This window comes from Thunnus albacares, chromosome 22 (assembly GCF_914725855.1).
Source record: "Thunnus albacares chromosome 22, fThuAlb1.1, whole genome shotgun sequence".
NCBI classification, from domain to species: Eukaryota; Metazoa; Chordata; class Actinopteri; order Scombriformes; family Scombridae; genus Thunnus; species Thunnus albacares.
In genome coordinates this window covers 14,568,873-14,592,636 of record NC_058127.1, presented here as the reverse complement: position 1 = coordinate 14,592,636, position 23,764 = coordinate 14,568,873, and the positions used below count along the sequence as shown (strand labels likewise).

The 23,764-nt window shown below is 40.8% G+C and overlaps 3 protein-coding genes across 4 annotated transcripts; 2 read left to right on the top strand and 1 right to left on the bottom strand.

Moving 5' to 3' along the window:
* Positions 1-2,155: 2,155 nt before the first annotated feature.
* phf23b (PHD finger protein 23b) lies at positions 2,156-6,624 on the bottom strand. The gene is made up of 5 exons (XM_044340721.1): positions 6,097-6,624; positions 4,971-5,002; positions 4,760-4,852; positions 4,044-4,659; positions 2,156-3,927 (listed from the first exon to the last, which is right to left on the bottom strand). Exons 1-5 carry the CDS (start codon positions 6,122-6,124, stop codon positions 3,734-3,736), a joined length of 963 nt encoding a protein of 320 aa, XP_044196656.1. The 5' UTR covers positions 6,125-6,624; the 3' UTR covers positions 2,156-3,733.
* Positions 6,625-6,786: 162 nt separating this feature from the next.
* elp5 (elongator acetyltransferase complex subunit 5) lies at positions 6,787-9,409 on the top strand. 2 transcript variants are annotated; one of them, XM_044340723.1, is made up of 9 exons: positions 6,790-6,869; positions 6,994-7,114; positions 7,305-7,365; positions 7,470-7,550; positions 7,940-8,151; positions 8,396-8,571; positions 8,651-8,746; positions 8,843-8,943; positions 9,052-9,409. In XM_044340723.1, the coding sequence occupies exons 2-9, from the start codon at positions 7,060-7,062 to the stop codon at positions 9,158-9,160; spliced, it is 891 nt and encodes a 296-aa protein (XP_044196658.1). In that variant the 5' UTR covers positions 6,790-6,869; positions 6,994-7,059; the 3' UTR covers positions 9,161-9,409. The 2 variants fall into 2 exon arrangements, with proteins under 2 accessions (XP_044196657.1, XP_044196658.1); XM_044340722.1 differs by having other exon boundaries at positions 6,787-7,114.
* Positions 9,410-10,746: 1,337 nt separating this feature from the next.
* Positions 10,747-23,582, top strand: ctdnep1a (CTD nuclear envelope phosphatase 1a). Its single transcript, XM_044341812.1, has 8 exons — positions 10,747-11,725; positions 14,803-14,869; positions 16,782-16,900; positions 17,007-17,078; positions 17,627-17,743; positions 17,912-18,023; positions 19,927-20,011; positions 22,195-23,582. The coding sequence occupies exons 1-8, from the start codon at positions 11,621-11,623 to the stop codon at positions 22,253-22,255; spliced, it is 738 nt and encodes a 245-aa protein (XP_044197747.1). The 5' UTR covers positions 10,747-11,620; the 3' UTR covers positions 22,256-23,582.
* The last annotated feature ends 182 nt before the right edge of the window (positions 23,583-23,764 follow it).

Sequence of the window (23,764 nt, the reverse complement as noted above, 5' to 3'; positions counted from 1 at the left end):
CATCCTCAACAATGACCTTATCATGCTCCCATCTTTCCTTGTATCAGCTCCAAGGAAAATGGATAAGGGCGAGGCGGTGAGGTATGTGTATATGTATGTGCGTGTGTCAAGGGATGTTGTCAGCACATAAAATCTCTGAAGGGTGGCTTTAGAGGTTCGACACTAATGATGACAATGCCAGGCGGCAAGGCGGCAGATTTAATTGGCACACACTTAGCCTAAACAGCCCATGATGGCAGTCCCATAATATAAACCCACCCTACATGCATGGCTACAAATACCCTCCAGTCCAAACTGGTCGACAGCACAAAGACACAGAGCTTCAACCAACCAGCATCTTTCAGGGCAAGAACTTCGTAGAGAAAAAAAACCAAAGACTCAAGGTAAGCGTGTGGTCGCTTTTATAATTTACTTTTTTGCTTGTGTTTTACCGTGTCGCTTCACTGGATCAGACTTTAAACTCACTCTTCTTCTGCTCAGATGCTTTGCTCCAGATGTGTGATACCTTTCCTGGCTTTTTACCTGTCACTGGAGAAGATATCTGCAGCTGTCTTGCCAAGCGGATTCAGAAATAAAAGGGTAGGCCTTACCACACGAAAATCTTGCACCCTTTAAAGGCCTACGAATAACTCAAATGACTGCATTTAATCCTATGTATGTATCCTGTGAGGCCTCTTACTATTTGATTACTGTCTTCAGGAGGTCAACTGGATGGACCAAGAGCTCTTTGCCCGCCAGTCTGATCACTCAGACCAGGGAGACCTCTCTGTGGGTGATGCAGGGGACATGGGCAGGGATGTGGACGGCCGCCCCTCTCAGTCAGAGGCTTTCCTCACCCCAACAGAACTCTCTCTCCAGCGCCAACATCAGAACCAGAACCAGAACCAGAACCAGAACCAATACCAGTACAAGCGTAAAAGCAACGAAAAGAGGTGAGGACAAAATCAGAGGAGCAGTGTTAGACATGTGAGAGATGCGTCGTCAAGAGTTTTTAAGTATTTGGATTAATTTAATCAAATATATTTAATATAAACAGTATCTACTATGATATAATTTTCAACAACAAATGTGTAGACATTTTTAAATTTTGTTTTCTGCATTTAGAAATCATGTTTGCTTTATTCTTTTGATAATTAGTAACTATGAGAAGTTGTTGCTGCTTTTGTGGATTTTAGTCATGTAAAGTAAAACAGGTTTAATGTGTTTAAATTTCTTTTTTTTGTGATATTCATTGATAGGACTGCTCATATGAACACAGTAGGTTATTTGAGACAGTGTTAATAAATAAAATATGAATGTATTATAATGGATTTTTGGCTAATGTGCATCACAGAACTTAAGTGTTTTGGACTGAACTTGTCTTTCTGCCTTCGCTGCGTCTACAGGAGGAAGGTCGCTCGTCTGGATTCCATCGGCAGCTTTCAGATGAGCGGCTTCCGAAATCGAAATGTGAGTGACGATTTAAAATTTCTCTTATAAATATGTTGATGAAACCACTATATTAGAGGCTATACTGAGACAAATGGACGATATTGCAGCCTATTCGATCTTACTCCATAAATGTTGAATAACTTTATTGAAGAAAATCAACCTTCATCACAATGACTTTTAAGTCTTTACAGTTAGTAAAGCAACGGTGCAATATTAATGAGCATCATCAATCTCTATCAATGTCTAAATGTTTCAGTTACAATAGCAGTCGTGAAAGCATAAACCATTTTAAACTTGCATACCTTACTCAGGTTTTCCATGTCATTAATTACCCCTTTGTAGACTCACTCAAATAGACGATAACAATGGTTTAGCATTAATAATTCATAAAGACCTTGTTTTGTCAGGTATGAAGAATTGAGTCTTCACACATGCATTTATTTGTGTTACAGGATGAACCTAATGCCTCCCAGGAAGACTACAAGGAATAAAGAGTGCCTCATCTTTTAAATCAATTCATCTGCAAAATCATCATATATCTTCCATATTTATTCATGAACTCCTATTTAACTCACTGCCATACTAACAAGTGACTGTTGACCGTCTCCCTCTAGTGGTGAAAGACAAGCATGACAAACACTTTTGCTGTGTGCCAACATTTAATAAAAAGTGACAAAAACCGAACTTGAAACGTCTCTTTATGTGTGAATGACTCCGAAAACCGTTTGTATGATCCCAAAGACTTTTTATTTTCAAGCTACAATTAAAGAAAACAATATCAGACTGCAGAAAATATAGATTTTGCTTGGGTATTTTCTCTCTTCACTTTCACATATGTACAGTTGTCAAAAGAAAGGATATGTACACAGAGTTGAAGTTGTAGAGAGAGTGCAACTGCTACTGGACTTACCAAGACTCTCCCTGCCAACAAAAAGAAAAAGCACATGGTAAAACCAAACAACATAAACAAATGCCACGACCTACGTGGCGTCAACTTATTTTCTGTACACTACAACTTTTTGTTCTCGATGTGAGACAATCTTATGTCCGTTCTCTGATGCGGGGCGCTTATCTAAATCCTGCTTTTCAGAAAGCTAAGAAATAAAACAATTACGTGAAATAGAAAACAAAAAAACAAAAACAAAACAAATATTTTACAACAATTCAAAAACAAGCCTCAGAGCCACTTTTGACATCGTAAAGCACTGCCAAACCATTCATCTTACAGCAACGTTACCCTCCCTCGTATCGGATGAGGTTTTAAACATGAAAACAAAAACAAAAAAAAACACATGAAACACATCAAAATTGAACAGCTTTCACTGTAAATGTTGTTCATGGTGAATGGCTATCAGTGACTGATTAACAAGCCAGACAGGGAGAAACATTAAGCGCTCAATCATGAATGTACACAGCCACACGCCAAGTACAGATTTAATCAGCTGTAGTTCATCATAAATCCCAATTACCACCCATATATGCAGTGGAAATCGTATTTGGGTTTAAAAAAAGTGCACTGCTAAAAGAATTGTCTGTGTGCAATTTGAAATTTTAGATGCAGTTGCAAAAATAATATCTGTTAGCCGATTCTATTAAATCAAGGATCACTTACTCTAGAGTAGTGAGATCTCTACATCGCAAGGTTCAGTGATCACCACTGACGACCGAAGCAAACTCAGGAATAAATCGCCAAAATACAATCAAAAATAAAAATGAGCTGCCCGTCTAGCATCATGACGTACTTCTAAACAAATAACAGGAGTGACATTTTCCATCTCTTAAGCTTATACATTGAGTCAATGTGTAAAACTTGCATTGATTTAAAGAAGAGCGGAAATGGCTATCAAGAAGAAAATGCTGCTCCTTGTGACGCTAAATGAAAATTTTCACTGATTTGTCGTCTCAAGAAATCATTTATAAGTCGAAATGCACCTTCAGTGAATATGAAAACTTTATGTTCACGTCACTAGCACAGTACACAACAAAGCCAATTAATTAGTAACAAATAAATGATTCTCCGCTGTCACTGTTGCCTTCTATCCAGTTCTTCACAGTAGCCAAAGAAAGAAAGAAAAAAAAAAAAAAGGGGAAAAATGAAAAGTACAGTGAGGGATAAATAAGAATGGTTGTGATTGTCAAAAGAAATCCTACAACCTGACAATACAGTTGCCATCCAGGTGATAATTTAGGCTGTTTTGGCTGCAGGCATCAAAGAAAACGAGTGTGACAGCAAAAAAAAAAAAAAAAAAAAAAAAAAAAAAAACAGGGCGGGTGCTCCTCGTCCCTCCCGTCCGCTTCACTTCTAAGTGTCTTTTTTGTGTCCTGACCGCCGCACGTCCCTGCACTTGTGGCAGTAAAAGATGTCGGGAACGTTGGACTTCTTGATCTTTGCGCACGACAAGTGCACCCATATGCCGCACTGGTTGCACTCGATCATCGGCCGTCCCGCGAATGGCTTCCCACAGTAACAGGTGATCAAGTCCCACGAATCGTCACCTGTGTCGATAAAGAGAACAGAGTTACAGGATATTATAGCGGATATTAAGTAAGAGGGTTTTGGCATGTGAAGAAATTAGAGTTTATTTTCAAAGGACAAAAGCACAAAGACACACCTGACTCCACCATAATGTCTTCATCGGCGATCCAGGTCTCGCCCTCGCTGGAGCTCATCTCTGCTTCCCTTATGGACTCCTCTGGCTGCATCTTCCCCAGGCCCTGCTCGCTCGGGGTTGAGTCCCCATGCGCCGTCAGCTCCTCCGTCCCGGCTCGTACCTCTGTGTGTGTGTGCCTCGCCTCAGAGTCTGTCTCACTTTGAGTTGCTGAACTCTTAAGCTTCTTAGCTTTTGGCTGTTTTGAGTTTTTGCTGCGCTTGATGCGGGCTCTCTTCTCGCCTTCGCTACTGCCACTATCTGCCGCCGTCATGGCAGAACCCAGTGACAACTTTTTAAGTTTTTTGTCCTTTTTGCGCTCCGCCTTAGTGCTGGCCTGGCTCTCGTATAGGGAGTCTTTAAGGCGCATCTTGTCCAGCAGAGTGCTATCAGAGTGCATGCGGCGAATGTTTTTGCCCTTGTTTGCTCGAGCTTTGCGGACGAATGTGTGGATGGTGTGGATATCGGAGCTTCCATCTGCCCAAGTATTACCCATGGAGCTGCTGCCTCCACCACCACCATCTGCTGACAGCCCTGAACTGTGTGCAGAGCTGGACGATGTTGGTGACCATGAGCTTTCCTGCAAAATAACAAGAAGCACATTTTAGCTATTTCTTCACAAATTTAACAAGACAATAACATAATTTCTAAAATCCACAGTGACATTCTAGGCAGCGTACCTCTTTTGGACTGGGGATGTAACCAGCATAGGCCAGGACAAAGCTGCAGAACTTATTGAAGTCCTCAACGGTCCTCTTTTTCCTCTCTGGGGGCTGCATAAAACACACACCTTTATTAAAGAAGGTTCAACTAATCTAAACAAGCTTCAACAACAGAAAACCTACTGAATGAACAACTCATACTTTCAAAGCAACGTTACAGAGTACTCACCAAAGGTTCAGTTTTGCACGTCAACAGTGAATCTGGTGAGGAAAAAAAAACAAATCTGTAAGTCACAAGTGTGCCACTCGTATTTATTTCATAGAAAAAAACCTACACAGAGAAAGAGCAAGCACACGGTTGTCTTTGGGTATGATGAGACACGAGTGAACCATCGCTAGCATTAGCTTGCTAACACGGCTCAATAACTTAATCAGGGTTATTAGTGATGTGCATGTTGAGCTCATTTAACAGTTTACTGATAACCATTTAAGCAGAAAATGAACAGATCAGTCATCAGTTGGTTAACTGGCTAATTACGTCTCCCAACAACCGCAACCGGTGTCATTTGGTCACCATCTGAACGTTACGCAAAGTCTGGATTTAAACTTGTCAGTTTTGTATTGTCTTGATGCTACCTGCTGCTAACGTTAGCTGACATTTAGAGGGGAAGCTAACACGTTATGTCGACAGGAGCAACGATAACAAAATATAGTTTGGACTAATGCGAGCTTATGTAGATTCAACGAGTCTGGTTCAAACGCCAGAAGGATAGTGGTGCATTGGTAACATCTATTTTTGAATTGAGGGAGAGTTGAGAGGTGCTAACCATCAGCCACTAGCGGCTAATCACGCTTGCTCAACACCGTCCATCAAGTTAGCTTGGCGTTAGCAAGGCGTAACGTTTAACCGACGGTGTTGTCAACGTTAAATATCGTGTTAATTTAGAAAATGGTGTTTTTTCATGAGCTGCATTAACTTCAAACCGACAAGTTGGTGTGTTTTCACCGAGGTAGTTGACTAACGTTAGCTAGCTTGCAGCTATTTGATGAGATGGATCGGCGCGTTAACTTGACTCTGCAATAAATACAACGTTAACATTAAATTAGCTGCATTAAACATTACAGGGCTTACTTTACTTACTTCCACTGTATTTTAATGACAAACATCGGTAGTTATAGAGCAAGTCAAGTAATTGTGGAGGCATACGCAACCAAACGTAGCATTACCGTTAGCCATAACTTACGGTAAGTTAGCAATCATAATATCCGCAAAACACGGCAGCCACATTTCGGCGTCGTACAGAAGCAATTTGTTAAACATACTTGTCACTTATACTGGCAAAACATAACGTTACCTTGGTGCTCAGACATTATGTCAAGCATTGTCGCCTCATCGACAAGGCCGCGATCCAAGAAACAGAAGCAGCAGGCGAGCTAGCCGGAGAGGCGGCCGTCGCACTGTGCCTTCTCCCGGCGTGGCTGCACCTTACCGCCGGGCAACTTTAGCAGCAGCAGAAGAAACTCTCCTTAAAAAAAACACTCCACTGTTGGTGTTGAAGTTGTAATATTCCCTCGTTGGAGATCCGTTAAAGTCCGCTAACGTCCCCCAAGGCAAACCGCCTCTAAACTGTCGCCACACTTGACGATATTAGCCCGACAAAATACTAACGTTAATTCCCTTGTCGCTTAACAAGCTTCTTCTTCGTCACTGCATACATGCAATGCGCAGTATTAAAATACGGCACAACTGTAAAACCTCTTTAGATTTACGAGAATGCTAGTTAATATAGGTCCATGATGGGAACTTCTCAGATTAAGTTTTTTCCCCGATTCTTTCGTTGAAGGCATACAACACTACTGGTGTAATTCCACTGTCTTCTCTGTGCGCGGCAGAAGCATAGCCGAAGCCTCTTCAGTGTGCCAGCGGAGTGGTTGCCTGATGGGGATGCTGGGTAATGTAGTTTATTGAGTAGTCGTTCTCCCCGGCATAAGCACAGATTTGAACGTTACCGAACTACATTTCCCTCATGATATTGTAGTTTAAGTGAACCCTGGGATATGAAGTCTTCGACTCGATACAACCTAGACTTGACATGCTACATCGTGAAACATGTTGAGTTTGAATAAGGCAAAAAAGCTTTCTTTCTCGTAACAATATTACTTCTTTTTCGCCATTGTCGCTCTTGAGAGATGTCAGGCTTTCTGCCGTTATGAGTTCTCCGATGTTTATCATGATATTCTAGTTTGAATAGGTGGTGAATCAGAAGCAGGCTAAGTAGCTGAAGCTATCTGGACTCTATACAGTTGACTGCTATATCATGTTGCCTGAATTATTGCAAGGAACTGATGGCGGAGGGTTTCTTATAATACAAGGTAAATGAGTTTTACCTGTGAAACTTATCTGCTGCACTGCTGTTGCAGCGTTAACGTTAGTTTTGAAGGAGTGTCGCCACTGATTTGACAGTGTTTATCAGTCCAGTGCATTGTATTGTTGTTATTGTCATAGACTTCAAATGGCTCACAGTAACAAACTGAACTATGTGATTTCTACTTGTATTCATAGATTCTATTAATTATTCTGGTCGACATCTCCTGAGGAGTTTCATCAGTGCTGCACTGAACAGGTAGTCATGCTTACAGTAGCTGCTTGGTTATATACAGTATGTACTGTGTTTATTTGCTGAAAAATAACCATAAATACCTGCCTGTACCTATGTTGTGAATTTAGGGAGGAAGCTGTCCATGTACTTGGCTTTGAGGTCAGTGAGGAAGAGCTCAAAGATGGTTTGAAAGGATCAGCTACTCAAAGGTAACCAAGATTAGTGCTGCAACAATAAATCGATTAGTCAATAGAAAATAAATGGCCAACAATTTTGATATGTTTTCTATTTTGTATCTTTGTAAATAGAAGATTCCCTTCAGATATTTTTTAGAAATGAAAATACTCAGCTTTGACTAACAGTTTAACTAACAAAACATGTTCAATTACATAGTGAAAAACTCTTTATATTACAAATTACTCTTATGTATATATAAATATTGTTTATTTCAAAAATTTAACTGCCACACAAAAGATTTCTCCAGATGAATCAATGATAAAAAATATGTTGTGGCCCTAAGATTAAAATTCCCTGCATGAGGCATTTTATTTAACTCATAACCAAACTGACTTCTAATCACTTGTTTCTGTGTCTTCAGGCTACACTTTCACGATGCTTACACCGACCCCCTCGGCTGGACTGATCACCCTGCTTTCACAGTTCACCAGTTCTGTTTGGAGCAACTTACGCACCTCATCAAGCAAACATCACAACACAAACCAGCTACTTTAGTGATCGACTCTCTTTCGTGGATTCTGAGACATCGCAGCTCTCCCGATGTCTGCAAGACTCTCCAGCAACTTAAAAAAGGTGACTAATTATCTTCTATGTTTATGTTTTTATATACTTTTACTGGGTGGAAAGCATGAAGACGATGCTTCAGCAATTATGGCTTTTAGTTTTGATTATCTGTCATGAGAGACGTTAGTAGAAAACTGCAAAGTGCACCATCTGATTGTCAAGCTATATTGGTTGATTTATTTTGAGTCAAGTGTAACTGAGAACCTATGCTGTAATTCAACTATTTAAGGGTGTGTTTCTTTGTTTTCATTAGGGGGAGCTGTTAGAGCTATCATCGGTCTGCTGCATACAGATATGCATCAGTGGGGTACTGTGGGAAGCGTATGCCACTTGGCTACTTCAGTCATTACTGTGGCACCAGGAATGAAGGGAGATGAAGCAGTGGCAAAGACTACAAAACGCTCAAAATCGGGGAAAGTTATGCAAGAAGTAAGTAGTGTTTCCATGGGGATGACTGGTTTGTTTTCCTGCACTGTCAGAAGTTATTCATAAGTTTCTTTGTCCTTAGGAGGCGATTTTCTGTATCAAAGAAGATCTTACAGTCGTAGTACAGAGTAAGCCCAGCCATCTTGGATCCAAACAGACTGACCCTGAGGAACAGGAGGTGCAACAGATGTTTATCTACACATCATACTCAGATTAATAAAGAAAGGGCTCAAGCACGGCAGGACTGAACAGTTTCCTTTTTGTGTTTCTGTAGACGGACCCAACAGCCAACTTAACGTTCAACCTTCGCTTATCGGACACAGAGCGCGAGGCCAAGGAAAAACTTGCACTTCCCTTTGTCTTCAGTAAAGAGAAGTGAGAAACATTTTCCGCCGTTACAATGGGTGTTTTTTTCTTCAGTGATATGTTTTGATATTTTTACTCACCGTGTTAAAATTGTCCCCTTTTTTTTCCCTTTGACAGGAAAACAGCTCTGCTTCACTCAGGCCCGGGTTCAGGACGAATTCTGTACGAGCCTGATGCCAATGACGACTATGACCAGGAGGATCCTGATGATGATCTTGACGTGTAGGCTTAGGGCACAAAAAATATACATTTCGTGTCCTCTTTGCCATTCAAGTTGAGCAGAACGACCGCCTTAACATCGTCTTAAAAAGCTTTGAAGATATAAAATGATGCCTAATATTTCTGTTGGAAATCTGTATTCTGTTTATAAAATGATTTTATCCAAGAACTTTAACTAATAATATTGATCACATTAGTTGTTTTTTTTTAGTGTTATTTTTTTCTCACTGAATAAAATTGTGCTGGTATCACTTGATGTGACTAACAGCCTTGTTTTATTTATTAAATTGAATGAGTAGGGTAGATATTTAATGTACAGTTCAGTGTCCAAACTATTGCATTATCACTGTAGCCTTTTACATAGCAGTGGTCTCCAACATGAGGGTCAGGACCCCTTCAGAGAGTCTCATGATAAACCCTCAGGGGTCACAAGATGATTGAAGTCATAAGAAAGAACACAGTATATTTTCATTACACAAAAAAATGTTTTTTTAGTTTTTCTATTTATTGTAAAATCTTGGATACTTTTTTGTCTTTTTTGAGAACCCTGCCATAACTAGAGGTATGATTAACTCATAAAATGAATTACTCAGAATGCAGTTTTTTTCCTAATAGGTTGTTTTATCGTAAATTATGTTTAAAAATTTGAATTCCCCCCAAGTCCACTTGCCCCAAATGATTATTAATCTCCAGTTAAACCATTTCCACTTTTAAATATCACAAAATCATTAGTGATGGATGTTGTTTATTAGCTTCCTAACAGTTTCAAATACTACATTGGACATAAACTTTTTCGCATTGACTTTGTAGTTGGCAATCCCTGAACTTAACAGCTGATAAAAGTTGTAAAAGCCGTCTCTGCCAAATAGATATATGGTTGCTATGAAAAGTATTTGACCGCACCCTGGGGATTTTTCCATATATTGTTTTACAACTTGAAAGTCCCCCTCCAATAAAAAAAAAAAAAATTCCTCTTGTTCCTAACAATTGGATGTTTGAGCTTCACTGTGTAGAATGAGGTACTGTATGTGCAGAGTTTGACGCTAGAAGGCTGAAAGTAGAAAGTTTCTCTGTTCTCATTGAAAATCTGATTTAAGGGGTTACAAGCATGATTTGTGACAAAAGGATGAACAAAGAGTAGATGTCATTTTAAGGATTTTAATCAGAATCATCTATATTGGCCAAGTATGTGTAGACATACAGTGAGGTCCAAAAGTGTGAGACCACATTGAAAGTCTAATATTTATCTAATATAAAAGGGGGGTATACTAAATACTAAGATATTCTGAAATTCATGTTCAAAGATTCAACTTTTCACTCAAAGTGTTAAGCTCATATTATCATTTGTAATGAAAAAATAGTATTACATTCAAAACAAATGAAAAATAGAAGTATCTTGACTAGTGGTGTCAGACTTTTGGATTCCACTGTACAAGGAATGCACAGTTTGGTGGCATTAAGGGGAAGTTACACAAAATAACAACACAACAATCTTAAGAAATAGCACAACAAGCCTAAGAAATAACCGGCAATGTGGTAATTATACTTTTTTCTTGGAAAAAAAACATCAGACGCAAATTATTATTCAAAGTAGAGTGTCATCTTAAAACATGTCTTAAACCACAGTGGCTTAATGAGGCTTGTTGACTGTAAAAATTAGAACAAAACTTCATTTATTTACATAAAAGTAAAACCAGAAAGCGTGTTTGTGGTAAAATGCACTGCGAGAGTATCAGAGAAACAACGGAACAAGCAAAAAAAAAAAAAACAACTAGAAAACTGGTTCATGTATTTAGCACATTGGCACTCTGTTGCTCGTCCACGTCGGTTTGTTTTCTCTCCACGTGGACGTGCTGCGCGCGACCTCAGGACTCCCTCGCGGAAGTGACGGCAAAGGCGGCGATGGCGGCTCGCAGTTTCATTCCGGATTTCCACTGGACTACAAGCTGATTTTACCCGGGCCGGTTACACTTTGGGGAACTTTTTTTTAAACGGCCTCTCTTCGGGCGCCGCGCAGAGAGAAGGAGCGTTGAACCGGTGCTTGACAGCGAGCGGCCCCGCAGCTCTTTTGGGGTATTTTTGTCCGAGGTTCAAGGTGGTCACCCCGTCGAGCTAGCGCTAGCTCTGGAGCTAGCTTGTCAACTAGCTGCGTGCTAAAGATCCACAGCAGCAGCAGCCAGCCGTCGTGCAGCAGCTTTTCTTTTCACCACGTCTGTCTTTCACAGTTATGATGCGAATGCACTCTACTTAAATGTTAATTGTGCCACAAGTGTGCAGAGCGAGGTACTCACACGTTTGCTTGGCCTCTTAATTTGAACAATTGCTAGTTTGGCGGTTGTGGCCACAGAAAAGAAAAAAAAACGGATTTTGACTTCTTTGATTGTCTCAACAACATCGGGCAAAAAGCGTGCCATCAACTGAGAATTGAAGTTGAGTTTCTTTGAGGGGTCTTTGCGTGCTCGTCAACATGCTGAAGACCCGGCAGTGTTTACTTGGCATCCGCACTTTTCTCGGCGTAACGTCGAGAATATGGGGCTTCATCATGTACATCCTCAGGAAGCACCTACGGACGGTGAGAATGGGGTTAAAAGATATTTGGTTTATTGCTTTTGAGACAAGTGAGGAAAAAAGTATTCACGTTGCCATGGCTCCCATATGCCTAAACATGAAAGATGCACAGTTTACTTTCTTGTTATATTGTCTGTGTTTCTCATGAAGTGTCACGTGTCAACGTGTCCATCAGCTATGAACATTTAGCAAAATGAAGTGTAACATGTGAAGGTATGGACAAATCCCCATTAACTGAATAAGTGCATCACAATATATATGTGTCATATAGGGCTGCAGTTAATGGTTATTGCAATTCAATCCATTATTTATGTATATAAACAGGCAGAAAATGGTGTAAAGTGTCTATCACCGTTGCCCCAGAGCTTGAAAAAGTTTATTTTCTCTGACTGACAGTCCAAAACCTAAAGATATCAATTTAAAATGGAGAAAAGTAGCAAATCCTCACATTTGAGTAGCAGGAATCAGGTAATGTTTTACTTTTTTTCCCCCTTTTGTACATGACAAGCAATTTATCGATTATCACAAAAAGTTCTCTGTTGATCAACTAATCATTCTACTGTTTCAGCGCTAAATTAATGCATCAGGCTGTTTTGTTTTGGTGTGACAAGATGTTGGCTCATCCAAGTGGAAAATCTCCCACATCCAACCTCCTATGTTCGTGGAGCAGCCAGCGCAATCCTGCAGGTCACCTTCAGTTGCTCACAAAATGCCTCCATAATAAACATGGCATTTAAGGTGACAGAAGCCTGTAACTTAGACACACGCACAGGTGTCACTGGTGTCGTTAATAGACCTGCATATGTGCTGTAATGTATGAGTGGACTTCGACTCCAACTCTGTGTCAAGCCAACAAAGCTTGGAGGAGCGCCCTGCGTGTTGTAATCATCTCGCTGTTCGAGGTTTGTCTGCAGTTTATTGTGTGGCAGTAACACTTGCGGGTTGTCAACAGGCCCTGAGAGTGAGTAGTCCAGTCCATGTTATGGCTGAAGTGAGAGGGATTATGTCAGCACAGAGAGCGCACTGTTCCCTCTCTCTCCCTCTGTTTCTCTCGTTTTCACTCACAGTTTAGCTCTGTTGTTTACAGCGTGTGATGCACTAGAACAATGTCATGATCCAGCAAGCGCTTATGTACACGAGCGACACGATGTAGGTGATCCTATAGGTAGCAGGCAGGTAAACCGTGACAGGTGCATGTGATGAAAGATATTGTAAGGAGAGGATTTTAGGACCCGTTTAACACCTCTAAAACAAAAATATTTATATGAATTTCAAGTCTGTAGCTGCCCGGGTTTGCCTCACTATAACTATAATAACCCCTTTTATAAATCTAATTATCCTCTTTGAACTCCGTCTTCTGTTGTCTGTGAATCAAGTCAAGTTTAAAGTGTTTTCCATTCGAGTAGACACCAATGCAAACATTGACCAGATCCAAACTTTTGGATCGTTAAAGGCTTTATTGGATTATAAATATTGGCACCAGGTCATAATACTGCGCACCCTACTCTGTGTAAACAGATGACGAGATTGTTGCCACGATGTTGCGTAATGGTCCTGCACATTATCTCCCCGAACGATACAGTGACGGAGACGACAGATGTGTAGCTGAGTAACAATTAGATAATCAACACAAAACTCCAAAATCAAGTTTGCAGCCATTTCTAAAGTAAAATTACTTGTATCTTGGTTACAGCTTGAGCGGAAACAGTTTGTAGATTAGTTGGTTGGCAGAGAATTAATTGTCAACTCTTTGATTATCGATGAATTGTTTTAAGTGATTTTCAAGCAAAAATGCCAAAACATCTCCTATAACCGGCTTCTCAGTTGTGAGGATTTGTTGCGTTTCTTAGTTTTACGTCATCATAAATGAAATATCTTTGGGTTTTAGACAGTTGGAGCAAACAAAACATTTAATTTTAAGGTATCAGCTTTGGTTTTAGGAAAATCTAATGTGCTCTTTTTGTTAGTTTCAGCCGTAGTTACATCTACGCCAAAGGGTTTCCTCTTTTCTTCACTCATTATCTCAATTATGAGTCGAATTCTTTGGGTTTTTGGGGTTAAAGCAAAACTAGCTGAAATGTTAGTCGTAGCTCTAAGTCAGGAGGCAAGAGGGTTCAGTCCAAGTTTGCAGGTCTGGGGTCCAGATGGACGCTCTTGAGCTGAGTCGAGGGTGAGGTCCCCCTGCAGTGCCCAGCAGCTGCTGCCACCACCAATAGGCTTCCCCCAAGCTTGCTCTGCCAGGCAGCAGTGGGAGGGGACACACAGGGAGGCCCTGTCCAATGCTTAGGTACCAAGCAGCCCAGGCTCAGTCAAAGTCACCCTGCAAGTCTCCCTTTCTACGTGTGCCCTATGCTCCGCTGACACCCACTGACAGCTGGGGGGGATAAAAATAGCCCTGTGAAGAAAAGTGCATAGCCCCTGGGCAAGAGCGGCACTGGAAAGGATCCTCTCTGTAGTCACTTTGACCACAGCGGAGCGAGGAAGTTAGAGTGGTGGAGTCATAGAGTGGACACAGCTGAGTTCATTTCAGGATTCCAGTACGGTGTCCACTGCTCTAAATCTCTGATGTATAGCAGAAGAAGAGAACTAGTTTGCCAAGAATTTATTGTCTAAAGGTTCAAAATATAAGTTTTAGGATGGTGATAAATGAACATATTTGTTCTAATATTAAATCATGTTTGGTCTTACTCAACCTAAGCTCAGTTTTAAGTTTCAATCGTGATGTTTTTTAAAAACTGGACAGTGGATCTTAGTGGTTAAGATAACATAAGCCACTTCCTCATACCCCAAAAGAGCCTGACTGTCCATCTGTGAGAAATTACACAAAGTTTTATTGCCTTTGAAATGAAGACAGACACGGAGTGTCTAAGAGTAAGAAATTATATGATTGGAGGGTTTAGTTCACTTCTTTCATTCTTTCTTTCAAATTTCTCACAGTTAAAGTTACAAAACACATTAGGAATCTGTCTACAGTATAATTAATAAAATATGGTTCAGTGTGTGGTTTACTGTTTGTGCAGCAGCCTGATTTTCTGCTGCAAAGCGTCGTCTGACTGTTTCATCTGCCTTGTTCATTTGCAGATAATCCAATATCAGACGGTGCGATACGACACTTTGCCTCTGTCGCCTATCTCCAGAAACAGACTCAGTGAGTACACAGTTGTTTTATGATATGACTGCTTTGGTAAATTGTCAAGGCCCCTGTGTGAGTTTGTGAAGAATTACCAGAGATAACTGGGGAAGTACGACAAATACAGCTCACCTGGACTCCCTTTTTTTTTTTTTTTTTTTTTTTTGAATTTTTGCGATACCAGATGGCACAGAGTGGAGACACTATCACGTAATATTTGTAATGTGGAAATTCAAGTAGAAGTTAAACCAGTCTGTCAAGGAAGAAAAATCATTATCAACCACACGACAATACGGCAGAGACACACAAACACACAGCTTGACCCCCTTTCTCACGACTGCCCCTCACCTCAGTAAACCAACATCACCGTTTGTTGAATTCAGACACACTCGACAAGACATTTCTCCTCCGTGTGAGGAAAGTCAGACGAGCAGTCAGCTGTAATTTGCGTTTCTCGTCTGGGTTACAGTTGTGTATTTATTAAGGCGGATCAGATGTCTAGATCCAAAACCACAGTCAAGACTCTTGTGTTACTGCACATCTGTCAGTTATTGTCTTGTCTTGAGACTTTTTAATTGCATACCAAGAAAAGATTGCTTTGCGTTTAAGGCATTTTGACGAAGGTATGTTTCCTACTGAGAACACAACAGTACAGTGAGTTTACATCCTCATATCATTACAGTTGACCTTGCCTCAAGACAACATCAGCACTTAACAGGAAATGTCAGCCTGTCGGACAGCTGTAAATGTACAGTGTGCAATGAGATGAATATCTGTCGCCAAAACCACACGTCATTTATAACATTCATGCTTTGTATTTAGTGTAAAACACCAAAAGAATGTAGTATGAAAACTGCATAATGTAAATAATATATGACATTTAGAGTTACGCTCCTCGTCAAACCTTTCTTAATGAAAAGGCAGCTTTTTTTTTAAGAGACCTGCAACCATAATGCTATATTAAAAGACTGCCTAATTTGGCTGTAGATGGTAAGCCGCTGTATTAGGTAACCAGCAATTGCCCCAAAAACATTTGAGTGAAACAGTCACTGTCTGGCATGTTGACCAAAAGAAGTAAAATAAATTTAGTTTCCTGTCCTGTCCTGACTTGACATGTCTGTGGTGTGGAAGTAGAGAGGAAATGCAAATGTTACAGGCAGCCCTTACACTAACATGGACTGGTGTGTGTGTGTGTGTGTGTGCGTGCTCTGAATGAGCTTCCCTTCTGTCTGCAGGGAGCTCATTCAAAGGCACACTCTTCTTGACTCGGAGGAAGGATTGTATTTCAGTTCTACTTTACTCGCCTCTCTAAACTCTTTTACAGTGACCTCGGCTGGAGAGCCAGGTCCAGTCTCCAGTTAAAGACTGATTCCTTCAGTCGTAAAGTGGCTTTTATTGACAGCATTGTGAGCATGGAATAACGTAAATTGAATTGAATTAGCTGCGGTAGAGCAGCAGCTAAAAATAAGAAAGGAAGAAGGGAAATAATTATTAATTTAATTACTCGGCCACAAATTAGCCTCTATAAGTTTGAAGAAGTCAGTTTCCACAGATGAAGAGTTGTCTGTTTGTAAAAATTTGGAAGCATTTGAGCTGTGAGGTGAAACTGTGAACTCTCTCACTAAAGTCAGAGCCTGTTGTCTCTGTCCAAACGCTCGAGGGGAAAAAAAAAAAAATCAGAAAGCAGCAATTAAGTTAGCCATCATTCCAAAAACGGGGTCAGGGGTAGAACTGAAATCTGAATTTTGACCTAGTTTATGTATTGTGTATATACAGATGTGATAGTAACCAGGTTGCGACAGCGCATGTAAACATGTTGTGCAGTTTCCTGTGTGACCCGGTTTCTCCCTGTAAACTGGTCTCTTGTGTGCATTTCAACATACTAAATAAAGTATCACATACGTCTACATTTTTCTCTAATTAACTCCAGATGCAGTAAAGAGGAAGATTCTGGTCCTGGACCTGGATGAGACGCTGATTCACTCTCACCATGACGGGGTCCTCAGACCCACAGTGAGACCTGGCACGCCGCCAGACTTCATCCTCAAAGTACGGGCGCTCACCTGTACACGTGCATGTTTGAACACAAATCTGCCCTAACACTTGTTTTTTTCCCCTAAATGAACCACATTCTTCTGTTAACTTTTCCACGCAGGTCGTCATCGATAAGCACCCAGTCAGATTCTTCGTACATAAAAGGCCGCATGTTGACTTCTTTTTAGAAGTGGTGAGTGTCGGTCGAACAGTTTGCTGTGATCGGTGTTACTGTCTGTGTTTGAATATTAGATCAACATGTTCGAGAACATGAAAGCACACATTGTTCGAGTCTTTCTCACCTTTTATCCTGTCTGTCATCTTTCCCATCACTCTCTCACTCAACATGATGTCATAAAACTAGGGCTGGGCCGTATGGACAAAATATCACAAATACCTCGATATTGATGTTGCGACACTGGAATTTTTGATAAATAATCATCAGTAATGTGGATTTAATGACTAAGTGGGTAAAGGCAAGTTCAGAAATTACATCACTTTACTGTTAAGAAGCCTTTAAAACCAGGAAAAGACAACACTTAGGCCATATCGTGATATTACAATATCCAAAATCTAAGACAATATCTAGTCTCATATCACGATATCTATTATAATATCGGTAAATTGCCCAGCCCTACTTAAAACTGTGTTTGCATTGGATGTTGATCCTTAAGCATTGACTGTAACTTGTGTACTCAAACTATTGTGTGCACTGTACTCTGTGTGTGTGTGTGTACACAGGTGAGCCAGTGGTATGAGCTGGTGGTTTTCACAGCCAGTATGGAGATCTACGGCTCAGCGGTGGCAGACAAGCTGGACAATAACAGGAACATCCTGAAACGCAGATACTACAGACAGGTACTGCAGCGTGAACACGGTTATATGTTTATACAGGACGCATTATATTGATGAGGCTCTTTGGTCCCACTGAGTCTTTTAAATGTCATTGTTGTTTCAGACTAGTCTCTTTATTCTATTGAACACCTTTCTGATGGTGTCACTGACCTGTTTTTGTTTCTTTCTCAGCATTGTACATTGGATCTAGGTAGTTATATTAAAGACCTGTCTGTAGTACACGATGACCTGTCCAGTATTGTCATCCTGGACAACTCGCCTGGTGCTTATCGTAGCCATCCAGGTAAGACATAAACCTCACAGAGTCACTTAGAAGCACTGTACATCAGTCTCCATGGGGAAAATACTGTTTGGATAAATTTCAAATATGTGAAATGCTATGTTTGTGCAAATGATGCAAATAGCTGCGCTTACACCAGTTGTTCCCAAACTGTGGGGCTGCAGATTGATTTTGTGTGTGTGTGTGTGTGGGGGGGGGGGGGGGGGGGGGGTCACACATGAGCAGGAGGTTAAATACGACGTTAAACTGAATGAACCTTTTTCACAGGAGACGTTTTGATAGTGTTAAACACAGGTGTTGCTAATGAAGCAATTATTGCACTATTTGATTGCAATAATCGCTGGAACAGAACCATCGTTAATGTTATTAGTTCCACCTTTGCTTTTTCTATTACAAGTTAAAATGTTTCTGTTATAAAGGTCTATGAATCTGATTCATTTTTGAATTACAGGGAGGAGGGACACCACAGAAATGTTTGGGAACCACTGACTCACTCAGTCTCTGAATTTACAGTAAAATAAACATGCCTTCAAAGTTGACCATGAGTCACTGATTGGGGATCAAAATAAAGAAGCCTTTAGTGGCACAGCTGAAACTTCTTCACAAAGACATTTTGACATGTCACAGCAGGAAAAACACAGGTGTAAATAATAAATAATAATAATAAAATGAATGAAGGCTGAATTCCTGTTAGCAGCTTCAGGTTCAGGGTCCTGGTATTGCTGCTCACTGTCACAATAACAAAGTTACTATTCAAATTTAGCACAAATTGAAACTGAACCTCCCAAAAATCAGCAAAAAATGTGTATTAATGCGTGTTCTCATCGACCACAGTAACGTGAATATCAGGAGTTGAGCACATCAACATCAACAGTTGGCACTAATTCTCCAGTCGAGTGTCATTAAACATTTGCAGAAGAAAAGGGGGGCAATGAGATGACATAATTAAGAACGCAGTTTAGTCTGCTGCCATTTCTCAGCTCTTCCACGTAGTGATAACCTGACCTGTTGTTACACAGAACCATCTGAGAAGTCGTCCTCGGAAACTGAGCAGACACTTTCAAAAAAAAAAAAAAAACTTGGCAGGTGATCGGATGAACCATCTATCACCGTCTTAACCTTGCCAGGCAGCTGGATTCACGAGATCATGCGAGAATCCTCATAGCGCATCTGAACCGCCGGTGGTTTGGACACAAGCGAATAACTTGGAGATGGATTCTCGCGTGATCTCGCAAATCCAGCTGCCTCGCAAGGTAAGTGTAGCGGAGGAGACCTGAGCGACATCATGATTTATTCAGTTATTCATTCATTTATTCACAAGTCTCGTTTTCATTGTACTTGGTTGCATCTTGTTTTTATCTATACACCAACTTTTTTTTTTTTGCAGTATTTCTGTTGTCGGTTTTGCATTTTTTTTAATTTCCAGGGTTTCAACTCAGGTATTTTTATGCAGAAACTGAAAAGATGCATAGAAGAGGTGGGTGGAAACACACTTCCTGTCAAGGTTTACTGAGACACTTCAGTAGAACAGAGCCATTACTGACGTTGTTATTATTAAACGTGCTGTGACAAGTCAAAACGTCTGCTGTGAAAAAGGTTCTGTCGGTAACAGGTCGGAGTGTATATTCAGCTGTTTATATTCTGTGTACATTCATCTCTCTCTCCAACAAAATTAAACGAGGCTTCGTCCTACACTCATCATGTGCTGCGCCAGGAACAGGACAAATAATTGAGCAGTTTATTCTCAGTACAAGGCATGTATTGTAAATGCTGAAACAGCACATTAAATCCGCAGCTCCTCTAACTCTCAGTGGCCTCGTTAAGAGAGCAGCGTAAAATCACAACCATGTCCGTTTCTCTGACATGACTGACCGGCTGTTTTTTTGTTTGTTTTTTTGCCCTCCAGACAATGCAATACCCATCAAGTCCTGGTTCAGCGACCCTAGTGACACAGCACTTCTTAACTTGCTGCCTATGCTGGACGCACTAAGGTAAAAGACATCAAAAAAGTTGTCATGAAAACACTTTTTTACTTCAGCCACCGTTTCATGTCTTGCGCATATCGCCTGTTTTTAAATGGTCTGTGGTATTTTAAGAGGTGCAAACTAATGGCTGCAACTGGCTCACATGATTTTAGTCTTTGGTAAATGTTAACACCTGTCAAATTGTGGCTACACTTACACTGACTGCAGGGAACAACTTATTGACCTTATTCTGAGTAACTGACACTGGTTGCTTATAGCCCCAAAATGTTTTTTTACATAATATGGTGCATAGTCTGATTAAAGGAAAAATTCCCTGCAGTGAATATGACGATTTCTTAAAACTAGGTCACCTTTGTAGTAGAGATGAGCAGTCATTTTGGAAATCTGTGCCCTATAACAACAGAAAACTGAGAAAAAGGCTGTAGATTCCCCCCCCGCACCGCTCTTAAAGGGGAATCCTACAACAACCAGAATGCACTGTGCGCGTCTCGTCCAATCAGACTGACTCACTCTACCAGCCAGAGTAGCACCAAAGACAAAGTTAGTGCAGCGTTATATCCTCTTCACTGAGGCTTATTTTTATTTACAAAAACGTTTTTCCTCATTAAGTCTAAGTGCATCGAAACAGTTTGCAAATAAACACTGTTTCGTTGACCTATTTTGGACGACAACAAGCCGGATCAGATTGCGGTCAAAGCTGAATGCAGCCGTCCGCAAGTTAGAGACAGCGCACAGTTGCTGTTGTTGTGTTCTGTATTCAGAGTCAGCAAAGTCCGAAAACAAGTCAGGTTTACCAAAGGACCGTGAAGTTTGTTGCAGCGCAGGGTTTTCTGTTCTGATCCCGTTATCTCTGACGATGATAACCAAGCAGGCGCCAGTTGATGATGCAAAGCTAACCCGGCTGCAGCCCCTCTATTTCAGCTGTGGCTCTACCGTAGCTTCAGTGGTCACTTCCTCTTCCAGACTTGGTTTTGTCTGATCACACAGCGCAATATCACATCTCAGCTCTGACATATTGTATAGTTGTGTGTTTGTGTTATTGAGAGAAACTCAGCAGCTGAAAGTCAGGCCGCGGCTGTAACGTTACTCTGGTTGTCGCTTCCTCTTCCAGATTCTGATATGTCTGATTCAACAGCGCAATATTCGGCCTCGGATCATGAAACTAGATTTCTTCCAAATATACTGATATTTTAAAGCATTTAGTAGTATGATACTTCAGCTTCTCCCTATTGCTAGTGTAACATGGTAGGCGGGAGTGTTTTGGGAGACCCACATTTTATCGTCCTTGAAGGCACCACTACAGAAAATGCGGAAACGTAGTTTGTAGCCGAAGGCAGATCTCCAAAAGTTTTGCGTCACCCGGCAGACTTGTTGCAAATGAGCGGGGAGCTCTGTGTGCAGGCGACATGCAGGGAAGTTGAACATTGTTCATTTACATATCAAACCCACATTGTAATGATACTGTTTGAAGTTTCCCTTAAAATACTAATGAAACTGAAACTTGACTTGTCTGTCATGTTGCAGACGTGGTTCACTTTGAAGGCTATCTTGGGGAATATTTTGCAAGACGTTCCCAGGAATAGTTCAATATTTTGGGAAATACACTTATGTTCTTTCTTTCCAGTGAGATCAAAAGATCTGTCTACCTCATGTCTGTGCGTTAAGTATGGAGCTGGGTTCAGGATGTGGTTAGCCTAGCTTAGCATAAAGACTGGAGGCAAGGAGGAAACCGCCTGCCTGGCTCTCTCTAAAGTTTAAAAACATGTCGAACAAAGCTGAGTAATTAACACATTTCATATGTTTAACCCACTCGTGAACAGAGGTGTAAAAAATGACACTTTGTACATTTAGTAGCTGTGCATAAACTGTTTGACAAGAAACACAACTGTCGTTTTTACATTTCTGTTTATACATCGATTTAACAAATGAGATACAAAGTGTTAGTGAGCTTTTCAAGTGTTGGTAGGCACAATTTTTCACTTTAGATAAAAAGGCTAGCGTCCAGTCTTTATGCTAAGCTAAGCTAACCACTCCAGCTTTGTACTGAATACACAAACATGAGATTGATGTCTTCTTACATCCCTCTCAGAAAGGAAGCAAATAAGCGTGTTGGTCAAAATGTTGAACTATTCCTTTTTTTTTTTAAATTTCAAACAGTTAACCTGACTGTCTCTCTTTCTTTGTCCCAGGTTCACTGCTGATGTCCGATCCGTCCTCAGTCGAAACCTCCACCAGCACCGGCTCTGGTGATTGGCTGAATGGAGAGGAGGTGGGGCTTGTTGACCAGCCTCTTCCTCTCTGCCGGCTTCCACCCTGTCCTCCGTTTCCCATTCAGACGACCCACCAGCCCTCTCTGAGCCTCTCAGACGCGTCCTGAGGAGAGGAGGGTTGGGGTGACCGCCTAACACGGGATGAACAGTACGGGATCACCAGAGCCCAGAAACTACTGGGGAGGGAAGGGAGCCAGCTTTTTTTTTCTTTTTTTTTTTTTCCTCTTGGTTCTTTATTTGTATTTTTTTTTTTTTTTCCAAAACAAAACGGAGCCTCTCTGCCTTATCGCTCCTGATACTGACTGTGCGTATGGAGGTGAGCTTGTGTACGTGAGTCGAAGTATGCTTGCTGAGTTCGTTAGTCCTTTTTAAACTTTTTTGACGATTCGGGAAGGGGGAGAAGGATCAGCAAAGCAACAAAGACAATTCTACATTATTATTTCTTCTTCTTCTTCTTCTACTTCTTCTTCTTCTTCTTCTTCTCCATCATTACCAGATATTGCACTTCAGCAGAAAACTCTTCAATTTACTGTCTTAACCTCTCGGAGCAACTGAGTAGGGGACAATAGAAAAACCGCCCCTTTTTAAGATCAACCTCATACCTCAACGATGATTGATTGATTCCTGAGGTACGGTTCTTTTTTTTTTTCCCTCCCCCCACCCCCAACATGAATGGATCCATTTAAACGATGTAATTTGATGGAGTTTTGATTGCAACATGCCCTCCATAGACGTTTTCTGGACAAACAGCCAAGCAGCCTGAGATTTTTTTTTTTTTTTTTTTTTCTTTTTTTCTTTATTTCAGCCATAACCATCACTCTTCCCCCAAAGCTCCTCTTGGGACTCAGTGATAAAGACTGAAAAGTTACAAGTTACAAAAAAAAAAAGAAGAAAAGAATGACTTGTAACGATATGTGGACTGCCGTGTCACCTTTCCATATCTGATTGTTTCTCTATTACCATAATATACGATAATATGACTTCTGCATACCATGACATTTTGCTCTCCCCCTTTGCCATCCGATGCCATCCTGATTTCATCTGATAGGAATTGCACTTACTTTCTTCCCCCCCGCCCCCTTTCTGTTTTTGTTGCAGTTGGTTTTTTGTATTTGATTCATATTTGCAGCCTTCCCCGTTCAGTTTTTACCTGCTCCTCTTTACTGTATGGGTTCAACTGTTAGACCCTCCGTCTTTAAATGCCTTCTGAACAATGTCAGTCTTGTCAAGGCTCACAGCGGCTTCTTATTGGCTCTGTCTCCAGGTCTGTGTTACTAATAAAAACACTTGTCAGTATCGACCAGTTATATCCAGCTCCTTTTTCTTTTATCGCAATTCATTCTGCCGTCTTTTTTTGTATGTTTTGAGGCGTAACATTTTGCTTCTAACTGACTTTAACGGGGTGAGAGAAGCTCAGGCAGACTGAGCCTCTGCTTGTGGGTTTTTTGGGCTTTTTTTTTGCTGATAATCTGCTGCCATCATGTGGTGT